We start from the raw sequence: 20,697 nt of genomic DNA on the forward strand, positions 1-20,697 counted from the left end.
TGCCTTGGAAAATAGCTTGACCCCCTTCCTCTTTGTGGCAGCCCCTCAAATATTGGAAGACTGCTATCATGTCTCCCCTGGTCCTTCTCTTCACTAGACTAGCCAGGCCCAGTTCCTGCAACCGTTCATCGTATGTTTTAGCCTCCAGTCCCCTAATCATCATTTTGTAAAGTCAGATGCTTTCCAGTCTGTGAGAGCCTGTGTGACAATAAGGAGTTGCTTTGTTACTTCCAGGAGCCACTTTCTCCACTTCTGAGAGGAGGGAATAATGTGATCTATGAAAAGACCATCAGGAAATACGAGTTGCTAAATCCAGATGAGGTAAGAGATTCTCCTGCCCCCATTTTCTTTCTCTCTCTCTCTCTCTCTCTCTCTCTCTCTCTCTCTCTCTCTCTCTCTCTCTCCCCCTCCCTCTCTCCCTTCCTTCCTTCCCTCCCTCTCTCCCTCCCTCCCTTTCCTTTTTTTCCTTCCTTCCTCTCCTTCCACCTCCCTCCTTCTCTCCCTCCTCCTTCCTTCCTTCCTTCCTCCCTACTCCCTCCCTCCTCTCTCCTCTCCTTTTTCTTTCCTTCCTTCCTCCTCTCTCCTCTCCCTCTCTCCTCCTTCCTCCTCCCTCCTTCCTTCCTTCCTCCTCCCTACTCCCTGCCGCCTTCCTTCCTTCCTTCCTTTCTTCCTTCCTTCCTTCCTTCCTTCCTCCTCCTTCCTTCCTTCCTCCTCCTCTCCCTCCCTGCCGCCTTCCTTCCTTCCTTCCTTCCCTCCCTTCCTCCTTCCTTCCTTCCCTCCCTCCCTACTCCCTCCCTGCCGCCTTCCTTCCTTCCTTCCTTCCTTCCTTCCTTCCTTCCTTCCTTCCTTCCTCCCCTCCCTCCCTCCCTTTTGATTTTAAAGAGAAACCGGAGGTTTTAATTTGATCGCTGTGTGGGGGGAGTTCAAGAGCTGAAGAGAACAGAATCATCTTTCAGTTGTCTGAGCCTTTAGCGGGTTTGTTTCTCTCTGGAGGTTTGCACCTTCGGACGCAAACACCTGCCATCATTTGATCTCCAGGGCAGACGAAAACAACTTAGCCAATTGCACAAAAGGCTGGACGCTTCCCTTGCAACAAAGCTGTCCCTTCAATAGGCACCCTGCCCTTTTGAGACCAATGAATACGGAGTCTTGTTTCACCTGGCCCTTTCTTCTCCAGGAGTATAAAGTTCTAAGGTGTTCCCTTCTTAGAGACTCGGATAAACTTGAGAGGTATTTGAAGACCGGTTTACAAGCCTTTGTGTTGAGGAATTGAAAGGAGGGGCGGGGGGGAGAACAGGTGAACACGGAAACCCAAAGCATCTGCTTGTGTCAAAACTAGAAGACAAACATCCTGGTGATGTTTGCAGTATCCTTGGTTCTTTCTGAGCTTGCTTGTTTTCCTGCAGATGCTTCATTACCCAACTATGTAATATCGCCCGTGCTAGAAGGGAATGGGGTTTGCTCTCTGTTTATATACCTGCCCTTTCTATACACAGAGCAAATCCCCTGCTCCCTTCTAGCACTGATGACGTTACCTAGTTGTATATTGAAATGTCTGAAGGAAAACAAGCAAACTCCAGAGGTTGGCTTTGGAAAAACAGCCAAACGGAGATTTGACTACGGAGTTCAGTTTGGAAATAGGTTCCCTATGAAAAAAAACCAAAAACCCCTATAAAGTTGTGTCTGCAGTAGGACTGAGTTCATGCATTGAACCCGCTGCACAATACTCAGCTATTAGTTGTGGGTCCCAAAGTTGACTCACAAACCAGAGCTCCGTGCTCCGTAAACAAAACACAGCAATAGGGTCAAAGTCAGGTTCAGAACTGCTTCATTATACACAGCAAACTTTACCTTGGTGTCAGCATTGCTTGGCAGGGAATGCTGGGAGGAAGGCTTCTATCTAAAGTCGTGGGTCTCAACCTTGGCGGACAAGATGGGTGGACTTCAGCTTGAATGATTTCCCAGCCGGAGAATTCTAGGAGTTGAAGTCCACCTCTCTTCGAAGCTGCCCAGGTTGAGAGACAATCTCTACAGGATTTGGAGTGCCAAGTTTACTGAAACTTGTAAGTTTAGAAGGTGAGGGTTATGAGGTAGGTCTACACTTCAATAGAATAGAATTCTTTATTGGCCAAGCGCGATTGGACACACAAGGAATTTGTCTTGAGTGCATAGGCTCTCAGCGTACATAAAGGGACAAGATACATTCGTCAAGAATCATAAGGTACAACACTTCATGATAGTCATAGGGTACAAATAAGCAATCAAATCATACTAGGAAATATAAATAAATATATTTATATCAATATAAATCGTAAGGATACAACCAACAAGGTTACAGTCATGCAGTCATAAGTGAGAGGAGATGGGTGATGGGTGATAGGAACAATAAGAAGATTAATAGTAATAGTACTATATTAATATACTATAGTAATAGTAATGCAGACTTAGTGAATAGTTTGACAGTGTTGAGGGAATTATTTGTTTAGCAGAGTGATGGCATTCGGGAAAAAACTGTTCTTGTGTCCTTCATATGGTTTTGCTGGTTAATTACCACAATAAAGATATTTAGAATAGAATAGAATAGAATAGAATAGAATAGAATAGAATAGAATAGAATAGAATAGAATAGAATAGAATAGAATAGAAAATGGAATGGAATGGAATGGAATAGAATAGAATAGAATAGAATAGAATAGAATAGAATAGAATAGAATAGAATAGAATAGAATAGAATAGAATAGAATAGAAAAATGGAATGGAATGGAATGGAATAGAATAGTTTTATTGTCACTTTAAATGTACATTAATTGGCATATATTAAAAATGAAATTTTGTTCCATACAGCTCTTACCACATATATTATATGACACAGAGAAACAACACAGTCTAGTACGGATATATACATGTTTATAGGGAGAAAAACGAATCTTGCAAGTTTACCAGACGGATGGCCTAGGGAACAAAGCGGTTACAGAATCTGTTAGTCCTGCTAGAAATACTTTGAAACCTCCTCCCAGAGGGGAGCAACAGAAATAGACTGTAAAGTGGGTGTCCGGCGATCTCTAACAATGCTTTGAGCTCTAAGCGCATAACGCTTGTAAGCCACATCCTGAATAAAGGGAAGCGAGCTTCCTGTAATCTTCTCTGCTGTCCTCACTGCTCTCTTTAGGGACTTTCTATCTGAGGCACTGCTGCCACCAAACCAAACAGGGATGCAGTTTGTTAAAACACTATTTGAATTTGACTCCATTGTTCATTGTATAATTTTGACTTGAGCGTTATTATTATTTACACGCCAGGGTGTCCACGGGATGGTCAGAGAAGGTCAGGATACCCGTGCCTCTCTGAAACCCCACCTGCTTTTACCTCTTATCATGACACCCCCGGGAAAAGGGGAGGGTCTTAAAGCTTCCCTTCTTTTTAACACCCATCTCCCAAATCTGCATTTAAACCAGGGATGAAATCCAGCAGGTTCTGACAGGTTCTGGAGAACCGGTAGCGGAAATTTTGAGCAGTTTGGAGAACCGGCAAATGCCACCTCTGGCTGGCCCCAGAGTGGAGTGGGAATGGAGATTTTGCAATATCCTTCCCCTGGAGGGGGTGGGAATGGAGATTTTACAGTATCCTTTTCCTGGAGTGGGGTGGGAATGGAGATTTTGCAATATCCTTCCCCCAGGAGTGGGCTGGGAATGGAGATTTTGCAGTATCCTTCCCCTGGAGTGGGGTGGGAATGGAGATTTTGCAGTATCCTTCCCCTGGAGTAGGGTGGGAATGGGGACTTTGCAGTATCCTTCCCCCAGGAGTGGGGGGGGGGAAATGGAGATTTTGCAGTATCTTTCGCCAGCCACGCCCACCAAGCCACGCCCACAGAACCGGTAGTAAAAAAAAATTTGGATTTCCCCAGACATTCAGTTTCCTAGCACAAACTGGGTTATTCATATGAAGGATTCGTGCAAGAGATGTGAGCATTCAAGAGAATGTCTTTGTTTTAGGAGAAGCAGTACCAGTACCTGCAGCAAACCCAGTCTGACCAATGCCAAGTCAGCCAGCCAGCGGAACGAATTCAAGTGGTTCAGCAATGCCAACATACAACCAATGCCTGTGACTGTACTCCTGTCCGTGCCAATGATGTGGGACAGAGCAGCTTTAATAAAGTTATCATACAGACACGTGAACCGGTAAGCATTTAACCTATCCATACGTGTTTTGAAACTTTGGCCACTTTAAGACGGGTGGACTTCAACTCCCAGAATGCCCCAGTCAGCTGGGCATTCTGGGAATTATTATTATTATTTATTTTTTTATTTATTTGAATTTATATCCCGCCCTTCTCCGAAGACTCAGGGCGGCTTACACTGTGTTAAGCAATAGTCTTCATCCATTTGTATATTATATACAAAGTCAACTTTTATTGCCCCCAACAATCTGGGTCCTCATTTTACCTACCTTTATAAAGGATGGAAGGCTGAGTCAACCTTGGGCCTGGTGGGACTTTGAAGTTGAAATTGAAGTCCACAAGCCTTAAAGTGGCCAAGGTTGGGAAACACTGTTTTAATAGAACAGAATACAATTCTTTATTGGCCAAGTGTGATTGGATGCACAAGGAATTCATCTTCGGTATATATGCTCTCGGTGTACATAAGGAGAATATAACACATTCCTCAAGAATAAAAAGACACAACACTTAGTGATAGTCAAGGTTGCTAATAAGCTATCAAATCGTACTAGGAAACAAATAACAACGATATAAATTGAAAGATACAAATAAAAACAATATAATTGAAAGATACAAGCAACATGGTTATAGAAATAAGTGGGAAGAGATAGATACTAGTAAGGAAGAGAAGAATAATCGTAATACAGTCTTAGTAAATTATTTGACAGTGTTGTGGGAATTAGTTGTTAAGTAGAGTGATGGCGTTTGGGAAAAAACTGTCCCTGTGGCGAGTTGTTTTGGTGTGCAGTGCCCTATAGTGTCTTTTTGAGGGTAGAAGTATATATAATATACTTTAAATTTAAATATTTAAATTTAAGTATTTAAATGTTTATATATAACATATTTATATATGTGTGTGTGTATGTATATATATGTGTGTGTATGTGTATATATATCGTAATAATATAACATAATATATAATATAACATAATATATAATAACCCTAAGAACCACACACTGCATATAGAATAGGAGTAGAATAGAATTCTTCATTGGCCAAGTGTGTTTGGACACACAAGGAATTTGTCTTTGCCTTTGGTGTAAATGCTCTCAGTGTATCTTAGGAGAATAAAATAAGATAACAGCAACTAAGTGATAATCATAGGTTACTAATAAGCTATCAAATCGTACAAGGAAACAAGCAAAAACAATATAAATTGAAAGATACAAGCACATGGTTATAGTAATAAGTAGGAAGAAATAGATACTAGTAAGGAAGAGAAGAATAATAGTAATACAGTCTTAGTAAATTATTTGACAATGTTGTGGGAATTAGTTGTTAAGCAGAGTGATGGCATTTGGGGGAAAAATGGTCCTTGTGTCTAGTTGTTCTGCGGATGTTTTCTCCTTTAGAGCAGGGGTCTCCAACCTTGTCAACATTAAGACTTGTGGACTTCAACTCTAGGAGTTGAAATCCACAGGTCTTAACGTTGACAAGGTTGGAGACCCCTGCTCTAGAAGGATTCAGCTGTCTAGTCCTATGCATGGAAAAGTCCTCTTAACTGCATGAAGAGCCACTCTTTGGCAGATCAAGTGGCTGCCAGGTTACAGCACCATCAGATCAAGTCTCATTTCTGAACCATTTTGCTCAAGTTGCAAGAACAGCCAACACCCAGCCTGGGAGGGCGGGAAAGAATGCTATTATCGTTCTCAGTTTCTGCGCTGAAATTATCAGGGAGTTAAAATCAGAAGAGTGTGCCGCCGTTTGCCTCTAGCAAGAGGCAGGCAAATCTGCAGAAGCCTCCTCCGCAAGACAATTCACGACGCAGGTTAGCCACAAGTTATGAAATGAAATAAATGTAGGTGGAGTGCTTGGGAAAAAAAAAAGAAAGAAAGGAGAAGGGTGATTCTAATTAGGCAAACCGCAGCTGCCTCTGCTTTGTGGTGCCTTGAGAGGCAGAAGTCGCATCGTGGGAAAACCAAGAAAAAAACTGAGGGTTCCCCCCCCCAACAACCCTCCTCCTACTTTAAAAGTGTGAAGAACAAAACAAGAGAGGAGTATAGAAAAACAGATATAAATTGCTTTGTGCTGTTTAACTGCAGCAGTAAAGTTTTTAACTGTCTATTATGCTGTCAACATACCAGACAAGCCTTCCCCGCACCAAAGCACCTGAGTATTTAAAGTTTTTACATTTTCTTTTTATACTTTTTTGTTTTGTTTTAAACTCCTCCCCCCCCCCCGGGAAGTTTAAACTGCTTTATTTAAAAGTTGGGCTTCTTCTGCACTACAAGCCATTAATCATGGTTTGAGGGGTCTTTGGTGCTCTCTGAGCTTGCTTGTTTTCTTGCAGAGGTTTCATCACCTGAACAGGGTATCACCTCATCAATGCTCTGCCTCATCACCGCTGTCAGCAGTGATGATGTTACCTAGTTGGATAATGAAATGTCTTCAGGAAAACAAGCAAGCTCAGAGAGCATCAGGGACCCACCGCGTCAGCCCTGAGCTACAAATATTCTCCTTTATTAGTAATAGCAATACCACTTAGACTTATATACCGCTTTACAGTGCTTTACAGCCCTCTCTAAGCAGAGTCAGCCTATTGCCCCCAACAATCTGTGTCTTCATTTTACCCACCTCGGAAGGATGGAAGGCTGAGTCAACCTTGAGCTGGGATGGATGGATGAATGGATGGATGGATGGATAGACAAGGAAGGGAAGGGAAGGGAAGGTAGAGGGAGGGAGGGAGGGAGGGAGGAAGCTGTAGCATGTAAACTTATATACCGCTTCACTGTGCTTTACAGACCTCTCTAAGAGGTTTACAGAGTCAGCCTATTGCCCTGAACAATCTGGGTCTTCATTTTATCGACCTCGGAAGGATGAAAGACTGAGTCAACCTTGAGCTGGGATGGATGGATAGATGGATAGGGAAGGGAAGGGGAGGGAGGAAGGGAGGAAGGAAGGAAACTATAGCATGTAAACTTATATACCGCTTCACTGTGCTTTACAGCCCTCTCTAAGCAGTTTACAGAGTCAGCCTCTTGCCCCCCAACAATCTGGGTCTTCATTTTATCGATCTCGGAAGGATGGAAGACTGAGTCAACCTTGAGCTGGGATGGATGGATGGATAGGGAAGGGAAGAGAAGGGAAGGGGAGGGAGGGAGGAAAGAAGGAAGGAAGCCCTTTCTAAGCGGTTTACAGAGTCAGCCTCTTGCCCCCAACAATCTGGGTCTTCATTTTATCGATCTCGGAAGGATGGAAGTCTGAGTCAACCTTGAGCCTGGTGAGATTCGAACTGCCAAATTGCAGGCAGCCAGCAGTCAGCAGAAGTCACCTGCAATATTGCACTCTAACCACTGCGTCACCATGGCTCATAATTATGGTTTATCGATCCCACTGATTGCCTTTGTACCACACATTGGCTCCAAAGCAGGCAAACCAAGTTACGAATGAAGGCAAATATACGTGTCCCAGCATAATGTTGCAGGATCCAATCTGGGTCAGTCACTAGGACCAAAGGTTTATCCTTCTGAGCTTTTGGATTTGTTGCTGGAGCCCATCCTCAGGGAACGTGTCTCTCTTCATGCATTCTGACGAGAGAGAAGTTCCATGTGATCGGCTCTAGCACGAGTCCAAAAGCTCGGAAGATTAAACCTCTGTCCCAGTGACCAACCCAGATTTGGGTCCTGCAAACCAAGTTCCATCTTGGGTTGTTGGCGGCGAGAAGAAATTCCCCAACATGGAACTTGGTTTGTAGAAATTCCCCGCTGCAGGACATTCTGCAGTTTATTGATGCCTCGTGTAGAAAACAAGGGCATTGAAGAAATCGTGAATCAAGCGAGAAATACCGTATTTTTTGGAGTATAAGTCGCACCTTTTCCCCCCAAAAAAGAGGATGAAAATCTGGGTGCGTCTTATACTCCGAATGTAGCCCCGCCCAGCTTCTCAAACGGAGGTTTCAGAGGCTGAAAAAAGCATCAGAAACGAAACTTCAGAAAAGAAGCCCCCAAACAGAGCTTCAGAAAAGAAGCCCCCAAACAGAGCTTCAGAAAAGAAGCTCCCAAACTGAGCTTCAGAGGCTTTTTTTCTGAAGTTCTGTTTTGGAGGCTTTCAGAGGCAGAAAAAAGTTTTTTTTGAAAGGGAGTTTCAGAGGCAGAAAAAAAAACCAAAAAAAGCAAGGCACGGAGCTCACAACCAAGGAACCTGTTGCTAAAATTCACCTCTGGGAACAGCTGACTGGGGGTATTCCGGGAGGCCAATCCACCTGCCAATCAGCTTTTTTCTTATTTTCCTCCCCAAAGACTAAGGTGCGTTTTATACTCTGAAAAATACGGTATTTGATAGGCAGCCGAAGGGGAGAACGAGTGCAGAAAGTAGATCGGTGCAGTGTGCATTTAAGAACGGGAGCAGAGCTTTAAAACAGCCATTTGCATGCTGAGGGTTGAACGTTGCTTTATGATCAGGTGTTGATGCTGATACTGTCCTTTATGACCTCCTGACAGGTGAAGGGCATCCAGGAAATAAATGACCAGCTGGACTGCCGATACTTTGGGGAGCTCCTAGCAGAACTGCACCGCAAGAGCAATGACCTGCACAGCTGTTTGCTCCAGCATGTTGAGAAGCTGGGCGGAAGGTAGAGGTCGGGCCTTATCCTAGCTTGGAATTTGGAGAATGTTTGGCAGCCCTTCTTGGAAAGGAAGCACAGAAGCACAGCTGCTTGCCTGAACAGAAGGCTTTGGGTTCTGTTGGTTTGCAGCCATCCTGAAAAAATGGGGGTGGATTAAGGTTACCTGAACCCCGTTCAAAAAATCCACTTAAACACTCGTTTCTGTGAATAGACACATAATCTCAGTCCTTGTATTATGGGTGGGTGTTGTCGCAACATTCTTAGTTTTTAGTTACAGACGGTCCTCAGTTAATAGCAGTAGCAATAGCCCTTAAACTTCTATACTGCTTCACAGTGCTTTTACAGCCCTCTCTAAGTGGTTTACAGAATCACCCTATTGCCCACCCCAACAATCTGGGTCCTCATTTTACCCACCTCGGAAGGATGGAAGGCTCAGTCAACCTTGAGCTGGTCAGGATCGAACTCCTGGCAGTGGGCAGAGACAGCCTGCAATACTGCATTCTAATCACTGGAAAGGCAGGAAGGAGGGAGGGAAGGAAGGAAGGAAGGAAGGGCAATAGCAATAGCACTTAGACTTCTATACCGCTTCACAGTGCTTTTATAGCCTTCTCTAAGGGGTTTACAGAATCAGCTTATTGCTCCCCCAACAATCTGGGTCCTCATTTTACCCACCTGGGAAGGATGGAAGGCTGAGTCAACCTTGAGCCTGGTGAGATTCGAACTGCCAAATTGCAGCAGCCGGCAGCCAGCAGAAATAGTCTGCAGGACTGCACTGTAACCACTCAGCCACCATAATACCGGATGTTTTGTCGCTAGGTGATGTGATTGCAAAGGGCAGTCTCCAGTTACCGTTATGAAATGAGGACCTTGCATGACAGCGGCTTCTGACTTCCTGCTGGCTTCCCCATTGATTTTATGGGAAACTGGCAGGGAAGGTTGCAAATGGTGATCGTGGGATATTACAGTGGCAGAAATCTGGGCTGGTTGCTAATAGCAATAGCACTTAGACTTATATACCACTTTACAGTGCTTTACAGCCCTCTCTAAGCAGTTTATAGAGTCAGCCTATTGCCCCCAACAATCTGGGTCTTCATTTTATTGACCTCAGAAGGATGGAAGGCTGAGTCAACCGTGAGCGGTGAGAATCGAACTGCTGGAAATGGGCAGAATCAGCCTGCTATACTGCATTCTAACCACTGCACTACCACTGCTAAGCACTCTGGATGCAATCGCGTGACCAGCTGGAACTTCAGGGACTGGTTGCAAATACCACCTGTTTAGCACCATTGCAAGTTAGAATGGTCGTTGAACAAGTGTCATTAAACAAGGACCACCCGTCTCTAATTTCTATATACTAATTTCCTAAATTCTACTAAGCCGTAACTTGGTCATAGTTTGCTCAATAAATCACAGTTGCCTGGGTTTGTGCAGTTTACTTAGCCATAAAAAAGAAGAGCCATCGCTGTTCCAATCCTGAATGCCACCAGTTGGACTGCATTACAGGCATGTGGCTAATTTAACAGATGAACAGAGTTGGAAGGGACCTTGTAGGTCATCTAGTCCAACCCCCCTGCCCAAGCAGGAAACCCTACACCATTTCTGACAAATGGCAGTCCGGTCTCTTCTTGAAAACTTCGAGCTTCATTTGTGGATGGGTATATGGTCTCTAAATATTTACGTGTTATGTTCCAGAGGCAATCATACTTTTATTAAAGGTAACTTAGGATATAGTTTTCTCAATTAAGTCAGAATGAAAGACTTACGAGAACAGTGCTGGTGATAATTGTAATGTACTCAGTGGATAGAGAAAGGACCACGCTAATGTTTCCTTGTGTTTCTCTTACAGAAGATGCGATCTGGAATCTCTGAATGATGTAAGTGCCAAACAGTTTCCAGAATTTATAGAAATGTCTAGGCTTTGTGTATTCATGAGCAAACAACGACCAAACTCTTTTTAAGTCTGGTTAAAATCCCAAAAATGAGAATAAAAGGCTGGTCTTAACTTCCCTGAATGGAAATCATGCTGATCTGTATATATAGTAGAGATTATCTTTTTTCTTGAATAGAATAGAAAATAGAGTAGAAAAGAAAAGAAAAGAATAGAATAGAATAGATTGAATAGAATAGAATAGAATAGAATAGAATAGAATAGAATAGAATAGAATAGAATAGAATAGAATAAAATATATAGAGAGTAGAGTAGGGTAGAGTGGGAAGGTAACAGAGTGGGAAGGTAACAGTGTTCCTTCTTTGGCGTTGAGTCATGCCAGCCACATGATCACGGAGACGTCTTCGGACAGCGCTGGCTCTTTGGCTTTGAAACAGAGATGAGCACTACCCCCTAGAGTCGGGAATGACTAGCACATATGGGGAGCAGGTACGAAACTACCTCTGCAAATCCTGAAAGCAGCTGGTACTTTTTCTAGGTTGGATAGGTGCAGCTTCAAAAGGATCCATTTGTCTGGCACAGGTCTATGGCAATTCCCCATGGCCAGCTTGCCACGGCCAACTTGTCGTGGTCAACTCACTGCAGGACAATTTGCTACAGCCAGCTCACCACGGTACAGTTCGCAGCTGCACAAGAGTTACACTCATATCAAAGCAATGGTGGAATAGAATCATCAAAGAAAAGATGCAAAAGGAGGACAAAGACAGACTGAATTGTGAATGGCAAAAGTTTAAAGTGTTTTATTCTTTATTTTAAATAATTAAATAGAATCGTTAAATTGTCCCACAGCGAGTTGTCACATGGTGAGTTCTCCTGCAGAGAGTTGGCCATGGCGAGTTGGCTGTGAAAAGTTATCCCATTCCGGGCTGGCGCTGCGTGGAGACCTATGGATAGTCATTTCATTTTGTTGGGAAAAAGACATGGTAGCTGTGCCTACTACACCCAACATTTGGAAACAAATCCGAGCCTTTTGAAGCAGCTGTGTCAACCCTAAACAAGATGCAGCTGCTTTTATCAATTGAGAAGACCCACCCCTGCCTGTTGCAAAGGGCCTTTTGCACTTGATATATTATAGGATAGGATAGAATAGAATAGAATTTTTATTGGCCAAGTGTGATTGGACACACAAGGAATTTGTCTTGGTGCATATGCTCTCAGTGTACATAAAAGAAAAGATACGTTCATCAAGGTACAACATTTACAACACAATTGATGGTCAATATATCAATATAAATCATAAGGATTGCCAGCAACAAGTTATAGTCATACAGTCATAAATGGAAAGAGATTGGTAATGGGAACTATGAGAAGATTAATAGTAGTGCAGATTCAGTAAATAGTTTGACAGTGTTGATGGAATTATTTGTTTAGCAGAGTGATGGCCTTTGGGAAAAAACTGTCCTTGTGTCTAGTTGTTCTGGTGTGCACTGCTCTATAGCGTCGTTTTGAGGGTAGGAGTTGAAACAGTTTATGTCCAGGATGTGAGGGATCTGTAAATATTTTGACGGCCCTCTTCTTGATTCGTGCAGTATACAGGTCCTCAATGGAAGGCAGGTTGGTAGCAATTATTTTTTCTGCAGTTCTAATTATCCTCTGAAGTCTGTGTTTTTCTTGTTGGGTTGCAGAACCGAACCAGACAGTTATAGAGGTGCAAATGACAGACTCAATAATTCCTCTGTAGAACTGAATCAGCAGCTCCTTGGGCAGTTTGAGCTTACTGAGTTGGCGCAGAAAGAACATTCTTTGTTGTCCTTTTTTAAGATATATAGGATCTATATGATAGGATATATAGGATCTATATGATAACGAACCTTTTAAACACCGAGTGCCCAAACTGCCCTGTTCGCGCATGCCCAAACTGAATGGTGCACGACCGCATGCATGCATTAACATGCACAAACGTGTGCATGTATGGACATGCATGAATGTGGATGTGCACATGCGTGGATGTGCGCACTTGTGCACAGGCATGCGCAGACATGCGCAGCAGAGACCCGAAGACCAGCTGGCCGGCAACGTGGCAAGAGGTCAGATTTTTTTCTTTCGTGAGCTTCTGCTTTGTCATTTGCAGAGAAACAGAAGCTCAGGATAGAAATGCCACGGAGATCTGACCTGGGGCGACAGCATGTGTGCCAGCAGAGAGGGCTCTGTGGGCCACCTCTGGCGCGCATGCCATAGGTTCGCCATCACGGTTATAGGGTGAGAGGTTGAACCCAATATTCGATCAACCTGTAACAGCATTCCTGATAATGTGCCTTTTATTTCTTGTTTTCTTTTCAATAGGCAGAGGATATTGAGAGCTTGATTCCTAAAGGGCTTTCGGAGTCGACGAAGCAGCAGATCCGTTACCTTCTGGAGGTAAGGGGTTAGGGACAAATTTGTGGAAATCGATAGAAATTGGGTTTAATTTCATGTAGAGAAGCCCGTTTTGTCCAGACCGCTACACGCTAACATGCAGTATTGATGCATACTGCATATTTACTCACTCTTTTTTCTACGATGGAAACCGTGTTGATGAATAAACAACTATCTGTCAGCCCAAGAATGACACAGAAAAATCCAGATGGAGTGCAGTTCTTTATTTGCTTACACACAACAGACAGAATCTTGCCAGGGTAAACTACTGTCACAGTGGTTGGATATTCCCTGGGAGCTTCATCACTGGAAGCTTTTCAAGAAACTGTTAGAAATAATATAGGGTCTCCTGCTTGGGTGGGATAGGGGGGTTGGACTAGATGACCTACACGGTCCCTTCCAACTCAGTTAATCATGGTTGACGTTTTGCTTCTCACCACTTTTCTCCCCCAGATATAGGAATTATTATCTCATCCTCAGCCTCCTGTCAATGACTGCAAAGCTATGTCATTCCCAGTTGATTTTTGTATTAAAACCTTTCTGCTCCAAAACCATCCTAAACAATCTGTTTTGCTGTCCATCTTTCCTAGATGAGAGCCACAGCTGATAAGTCCATGAGGCTGGTCCTTACCACCTTCAGCAACCTTCGAGAGGAGCTGAGCCACCTTCAGGATGACTTAGGGGTGCGTAGTTCTGTTGCTTGGAATGTGTCGAAGTGCGTTCGAACCAGGGGTGAAATCCAGCAGGTTCTGACAGGTTCTGGAGAACCAATAGCGGAAATTTTGAGTAGTTCGGAGAACCGGCAAATGCCACCTCTGGCTGGCCCCAGAGTGGGGAGGGAATGGGGATTTTGCAGCATACTTTCCCCTGGAGTGGGGTAGAAATGGAGATTTTGCAATATCCTTCCCCTGAAGTGGGGAGGGAATGGGGATTTTGCAGTATCCTTTCCCCTGGAGTGGGGTGGGGATGGAGATTTTGGAGTATCCTTTTCCCTGGAGTGGGGTGGGAATGGAGATTTTGCAGTATCTTTTCCCCTGGAGTGGGGAGGGAATGGGGATTTTGAAGTATCCTTTCCACTGGAGTGGGGAGGGAATGGGGATTTTGCAGTATCCTTTCCCCTGGAGTGGGACGGGAATGGGGATTTTGCAGTATCCGTCCCCTACCACGCCCACCAAACCAAACAAAACCACGCCCCCAGAAACACTAGTAAAAAAAATTGGATTTCCCCACTGGTGTGAACTTCAGCCTTCCCTGAACTGGTGTGTCTCAGATGTGTTGAGACCTGCTGTTTGGAATTTACATTTCAAACACATCTGGGGGAGGCCAGGAGAAGGAAAGCTGCAACCAGATGGCACTTTCTGGGTGCAGCTCTAGATCTAGAGCCAGGATTCCTAAAGCAATTTCAGATTTTCAAGATGCTCTTCTTGTCAGAGCATGTGTTCTGTCCTCCCTTCGCCTCCGTCCGAGTGATGGCTTAATTAGCCGGCACTATCAGCTCTGGCAGCAGAATAGTGAGCGTCCACCAAGTGTTATCTCCCTCGACACCAATGAGTCACTCAGGAACAAACTTCAGCTCTTAATTAATCAGTTGATTTGCCTGCTATGAAGAGACACAGCAGTTCTTGCCGCTTTTATATCCTGTGGGGTGTGGCTCCATGACTCAGCACTTCCTAGGCCTGCCCCACCCCTGCTTCTGTTGTTCCCTCCTGTCCTGCCTACGAAACCTAGGGTCCAACCAAGCCTGATTGCCATCAGCTGGGTCTGGAGGCGCGGCCTGGGGGGGGGGAAAGAGTCAGGGGACGGAGGCCTCGTTATCTCGTCCACCTGGCCTGCCTCTGGCTCCTGGAGTTGAGCCAGGGAAGCCGGTGCTCCCGAGGTAAGTCCTAATGGCCCTTCCCCCTCACATTTCAAGTCACTTTCTGGCAGCAGGCCCGGTTCAAGTCACTTTCTGGCAGGAGGCCCGGCTCCAAGTCACTTTCTGACAACAGGCCCGGCTCCAAGTCACTTTCTGGCAGGAGGCCTGGCTCGGGGGGGCGCAGACACAACAGCCTGTTTTTGAGAGCCCCCTGGATTTTGGGTGACACGCCTCCGAATTCTGGATAAAAATGCCTGATCCTTTCTTGGATGGCGGAAATCAAAGCTGTGTCGGTCACTATTTCTCAAAGATTGTAAGGCAATCTTGCAATTACTTTTCTCTCAGGACAATTGGAAGAACCTTTTGAGGCCAAAGCATGGATAATAGGTGACTTAGTAAGTTATGAGCGGTTATGAACTTGGGACGTTTTTAATTAGAGATACTTTACATTGTTTTTTAGTTGCATTGGAAACTCCGATTGATCTCTTCGTTCATTTTCCCCATGCTTGTTTTTCAACAGCTTATTGTTGGAATCCATGAAATTCTGCCCCTCTTTAGAAATAGATGTAGGTTTGAGTGTCAGTGTGTCGCAAAAGAAAAAGGGCATATGTTATGACTGACTTTATGATTCAGCTATAATGACAGCCTTTGGAGATCCAAGCATTACTTTTTTCTGGATTACAAATGGGAAGGAAGGAAGGAAGAGAGAGAGAGTGAGGAAGGAAGGAAAGAGGAAGAGAGAGGAAGGAAGAGAGGAAGGAAGAAAGGAAAGGAAGGGAGGGATGAAAGAAGAAAAGGAAGGAAGGAAGGAGAGGCAGAGAGAGGAAAGAAGGCAGGAGGGGGTGGAAGGAAGGACGGAAAGGAAAGAAGGGAGGAAGGAAAGGAAAGGGAGGAAGGAAGAGAAGGAAGGAAGGAAGGAAAAAGGAAGGAAGGCAAGAGGAAGGGAGGAAGGAAGGAAAGAAGGAAAGAAGAAGGAAGAAAGAGGAAGGGGGAGGAAGGAAGGAAGGAAGGAAGGAAAAGAGGAAGGAAGGAGGAAAGAAAGAGAAAGGAAGGGAAGAAGGGAGGAAGTAAAGGAAGGAAGGAAGGAACTAAAGGGGAAGAAAGAAAGGAAAGGAAGGGAGGGAGGAAAGAAGAAAGGAAAGAGGAAGGGAGGAAAAGAGGAAGGAAGAAAAGGAAAGGAAGGAAGGAAAAAAGGGAAGGAGGGACATAGCATATGGAATATTTTTAATATATTTTTTTTGTAAACTGTGAGGCAAACAGACAGACAGATCTGTTTGCACATAGCAAATAGAGTATTTTTAACAGCCTGTCTTTGGACTTTTACAGAAACTGGAAATGGACAAGATGCTGCTTGAGAAAGACCTGGCTTTCAAAGAAGCTCAAGTAAAAGAATACGAGATGCTGCTGGCATCTGTGCGTGAGAATAATCGTCAGCAGCAGGTGAGCGAGCCCACTTGGTTGCTACCAAATGTTGGCTCTTGATTTAAAAATGGCCCCATTTTTCACAAAAAACGGGATGCATAGAAGGTTTGGGAGTCCTGCAGAGTGCTCCTGAGGGCTGGGGAGGGCAAAAACATCCCCGTTTTCATGAAAAACGGTCCCATTTTTTGGCCTCCCAAACCTCCCACACATCACGTTTTTGCCCTCCCCAGCCCCCAGGAGACTCTGCAGGCCTCCCAAATGCTGGTCCTGTTTTTGCAAAAAAAAAAACCCAGCCATTTTTTCACAAAAACGGGACGTGCAGGGTGGTGTTTTGGGAGGCCAAAAATGGCTGTACTCGGTCTATAAGATGCACCAACATGTCCACCCTCTTTTAGAGGGGAAAAAGTGCATCTTATACTCTAAAAAATACAGGTAGGTTCTCCCAGCTGGCAAAGTTATCTAAGACTGTTTCTTTTTTGGCTGGGGTGGGTTTTTGCAGCAAGCCCTCCGCGAATACACTCTGAAGTGCCGTTCGCTGGAAGAGCAGCTGCTGTCTCTCCGCCACAACGACAGCGAGCGGGAATTCCGGCTGAAAGACCTGGAATACAGCAAACGAGCCTTGGAGCAGGAAATCCAGAACTTGCGACTCCAGGTAAGCCAACTCTCCTCTTTCCTTCAGTGAGTTCCAACCCTTGAAAAGTGAGGAAAAAAAATTTGCGGCAAAATCAGAAAATGGCTGGAAGAAATAACTGACCAACCCATATACTGGAAACCAGAGACCTTTTTCCTGGGAATAGTCAATAGGAAATATAGTAAAGAAATGAGGAATCTAATTTTACACATAATAACAGGCGCAAGAATATCTTACAATAGAATAGAATAGAAGGTACAACACTTACAATAGAATTTTTTATTGGCCAAGTGTGATTGGACACACAAGGAATTGGTCTTGGTGCATATGCTCTCAGTGTACATAAAAGAAAAGATACCTTCATCAAGGTACAACATTTACAACACAAATGATGGTCAATATATCAATATAAATCATAAGGATTGCCAGCAACAAGTTACAGTCATACGGTCATAAGTGGAAAGAGATTGGTGATGGGAACGATGAGAAGATTAATAGTAGTGCAGATTCAGTAAATAGTTTGACAGTGTTGATGGAATTATTTGTTTAGCAGAGTGATGGCCTTCGGGGAAAAACTGTTCTTGTGTGCAGTGCTCTATAGTGTCGTTTTGAGGGTAGGAGTTGAAACAGTTTATGTCCAGGATGCGACATAAACTGAACTGGAGAAAGGAGAACATACCATCTGAGGAGGAAGTGATAAGGAAAATTCTGGACTGTGCTGAGATGGATAAATTAACAAAGGAGATAAAAGAAAAGGAAGATACGGAATACTATATAGTATGGAATAAATTGTATAATTGGATAGAAATTAGAAATGGTTAATGACGAAAAAGGGGAAAAGGTCACAGAAAAAAAGGATAGTGCATGAAAGAAAATGAATTGTTATAATGATAGGTATGATGGAATATATACAGAAATAAGGGATAATGGGACAAAAAAGATAAGTATAATTAAAGAAAACCAGAGAGGAAAAATGTAAATAATAGAGGAATACCGATACCAAGCTAATTTAAAGAAGGAGTATATGTTTTATATTAGTGTTTGTTATGTCTTGTTATTTAAAAAAAAAGTATTTAAAAAAGAAAAGAGAGGAGCGTTCCCCATAAAAAAAACAGCCAATGAATGGACACCATCCTCTGTACTAAATGGTCTCCTTGAGGGCTGCTTTCTTTTCCTCCCAAGTCTTCCTTGGATCCAGAAGTAGCATAATTATGGGAAATTAGATACAATGGTCATCACTTGCTTGCAATTTATGTTGCAGATCAGAGGTTGCACTGTGAAAAAGGAAGTTGGGAACAGAACATACATGAACATCGATCTAAGTGCATTTGATTTGAATTGTGATTCAATCAATTGGATCCCCATTGGAAAAAAAATATATAGATTGGCAAAGATTTTGGACAATGGTTGCTAGTTAACATAAACTGGACTGAAGCAGGGAAGAGAAAGGAGGGAAAGGGAAGAGAGAGAAAGAGAAAGAAAGGAAAAGAAAAAGAAAGAAAAGAAAGAAAGGGAAGAGAAAGAAAGAGACAAAAGAAGGAAAGGAAAATAAATGAAAGAAGGAAGGAAGGAAAGGAGAGAGAGGAAGAAAGAAAGAAGAAAAAGAAAGATGGGAAGAAAGTAAGAAAAAGAGAGGAAGGAAGGAAGAAAGATAGGAAGGAAGGAAAAAAGAAAGAAGAAAGAAAGATAGGGAGGAAGGTCCATAGAATAAATCTCTCATTATGTTGAGGTTGCTTTAAAGAACTGTTAGTGGGTTGTTGTTGTTTTAATTGCAGAAACTAAAATATTTCCCCTTTGCTCAGGCTTCCACCAATCCTCTGGGCCAGACCACCACCGATGAACTTTCCAGCCGCTACGTAGAGATGATCAACCAGCTCAGAGAAGATAAAGACCGAGAGATCCGCAGTCTGCGGGTGAGTTGGCTTCCTTATCAAAGATCCCTTATTGTTCGATTCTCTTTTAAGCCACTCCTGTTTGGTAGAGCTGGGGCACATTGAATTATGGTGTGGCCACACATGCGCCCCCCACTTTTGACACACGGCAAAAAGGTTAGCCATAGTATTGTTCTGTCCCCATACCTCACTTAGGAAGACACATGAGCAAACGACGTCTACCAGTAATTTATTTTTACAAGCCGACCTGGGTCTCTTTAGCAGATAGAAGTTCTGGCAGCTACTCTCCAAATGCCTGCCAAGTTTTTTTATCACCTCTAGAAACAGGAGTCAGCGTTTCTGTAGACTGTTGCTGGGGCAACCAAGAGTTCAAAGAATAGTCAGAAGTCATTCACAAAGTCCAAGAAATATCCCATCCAAAGCTCCAATATGCAGTTTTTGTCTGTTATAGAGCCTGCAGAGCAACCCCACCCACTTTTATCCCCTGTGGGGCATGGCTCAGTGACTCAGCAATCTCTGGCCCATCCACACCTCTTCCTTTGCTGTGCACGCCTCTCCCTCCGAGGCTGCCTGGGATCAATCCAAGATTGATCTTCATCACTCCCTATTAGTGGGTGCTCCGACATGCCTTCCTCCTGGCCTTTAGCTGGAACCTGAGGCGTTGCCAGAAAGGAGGGTCCTGGAGAGGGAGGCCTTGCCAGCTCTTCAGCTGGAACCTGAGGCGTTGCCAGAAAGGAGGGTCCTGGAGAGGGAGGCCTTGCCAGCTCCTCCCCATCACTTTCAGAGTCATCTTCTTCCATGAGGACAGGCTCGCGAGCCGGAGTCACAACAGGTATAGGGTTACCTGCTTGAGCTGGGGTTTGGACTAGAAGACTTCAAAGGTCCCTTCCAACTCCATTCTTCTCTTATATTTCGATACGGCAGAGCACTTGTTGAGATGAGCAGTTGTTGTTACAAGCTTTGTTGTTTCTGTAGTCCTCGTTGTCCGAATTCCAGAAGGATTTCTCAAGGAAGCAAGGTAGCGACACTGACCTTCAGATGAGACTGCAAGACTTGATCCTCAAGCTGGAAGAGAGGGAGGCTTGCATCAAGCGACAGGAGGAAGTAAGTAGTACTACACGGAGGGTTGGAGCCAGGGGTGAAATGCTCCCGGTTCAGACCGGATCGTCCAATCCGGTAGTGATGGCAGCAGGTGGTTCGAAGAACCAGTAGCAAAAATCCCTGCCCCCCCTTCCCCCAAATGCCCAGCTGAGCCGCGCGATCATCAGAGGTTTTTTTTACTTTTAAAAGCATTTTTTCTTCGGCCGAAAAAATGCTTTTAAAAGTTTTTTACTGATGATCACACGGCTGATGATGAGTTTTTTACTGATGATCACACGGCTCAGCTGGGATCGTCAGAACCTTTTAAAAGCATTTTTTTCTAAAACCTCTTCGGCCGAAGAGGCAGTTAAAAAAAAGCTTTTAAAAAGCTCCTCTGGTGATCCCAGCTGAGTTGCCTGATCATCAGAGGCTTTTAAAAGCATTTTTTAAAAAATGCTTTTAAACCTCGGCTGAAGAGGTTGTAGAAAAAATGCTTTTAAAAGTTAAAAAAAGAAAGAAAGTTGACCATGCCCACCCAGTCACATTACCCCCCCACAAAACCATGCCCACAAAACCGGTAGTAACAAATTTTACATTCACCCCTGGTTGGAGCAAATTCCTGGTTCGATCCCTAATCAAGAAACCCTTAAGGAAGAAATCACAACTGAGACTAGCAAGGCAAGCTACTGTATGTAAAAGCCAGCAAAACGTCACTCACCCCTACGCTGATGAT

The 20,697-nt window shown here is 44.0% G+C and overlaps 1 protein-coding gene across 2 annotated transcripts in view; it reads left to right on the forward strand.

Moving 5' to 3' along the window:
* Nucleotides 1-20,697, forward strand: part of POF1B (POF1B actin binding protein) — a 69,934-nt gene that overhangs the window by 38,716 nt on the left and 10,521 nt on the right. For both annotated transcript variants that reach the window (XR_009156687.1, XM_058196672.1), the window contains exons 3-12: nucleotides 235-321; nucleotides 3,993-4,178; nucleotides 8,657-8,787; nucleotides 10,628-10,655; nucleotides 13,013-13,087; nucleotides 13,675-13,767; nucleotides 16,266-16,379; nucleotides 16,861-17,013; nucleotides 18,795-18,905; nucleotides 19,860-19,988. Coding sequence is in view for 1 of the 2 variants with exons in the window: in XM_058196672.1 (XP_058052655.1) it covers nucleotides 235-321; nucleotides 3,993-4,178; nucleotides 8,657-8,787; nucleotides 10,628-10,655; nucleotides 13,013-13,087; nucleotides 13,675-13,767; nucleotides 16,266-16,379; nucleotides 16,861-17,013; nucleotides 18,795-18,905; nucleotides 19,860-19,988 (1,107 nt within the window). In the remaining variant the exon portion in view is untranslated. The remainder of the gene's footprint in view (nucleotides 1-234; nucleotides 322-3,992; nucleotides 4,179-8,656; nucleotides 8,788-10,627; nucleotides 10,656-13,012; nucleotides 13,088-13,674; nucleotides 13,768-16,265; nucleotides 16,380-16,860; nucleotides 17,014-18,794; nucleotides 18,906-19,859; nucleotides 19,989-20,697) is intronic.

This window comes from Ahaetulla prasina, chromosome 11 (assembly GCF_028640845.1).
Source record: "Ahaetulla prasina isolate Xishuangbanna chromosome 11, ASM2864084v1, whole genome shotgun sequence".
NCBI classification, from domain to species: Eukaryota; Metazoa; Chordata; class Lepidosauria; order Squamata; family Colubridae; genus Ahaetulla; species Ahaetulla prasina.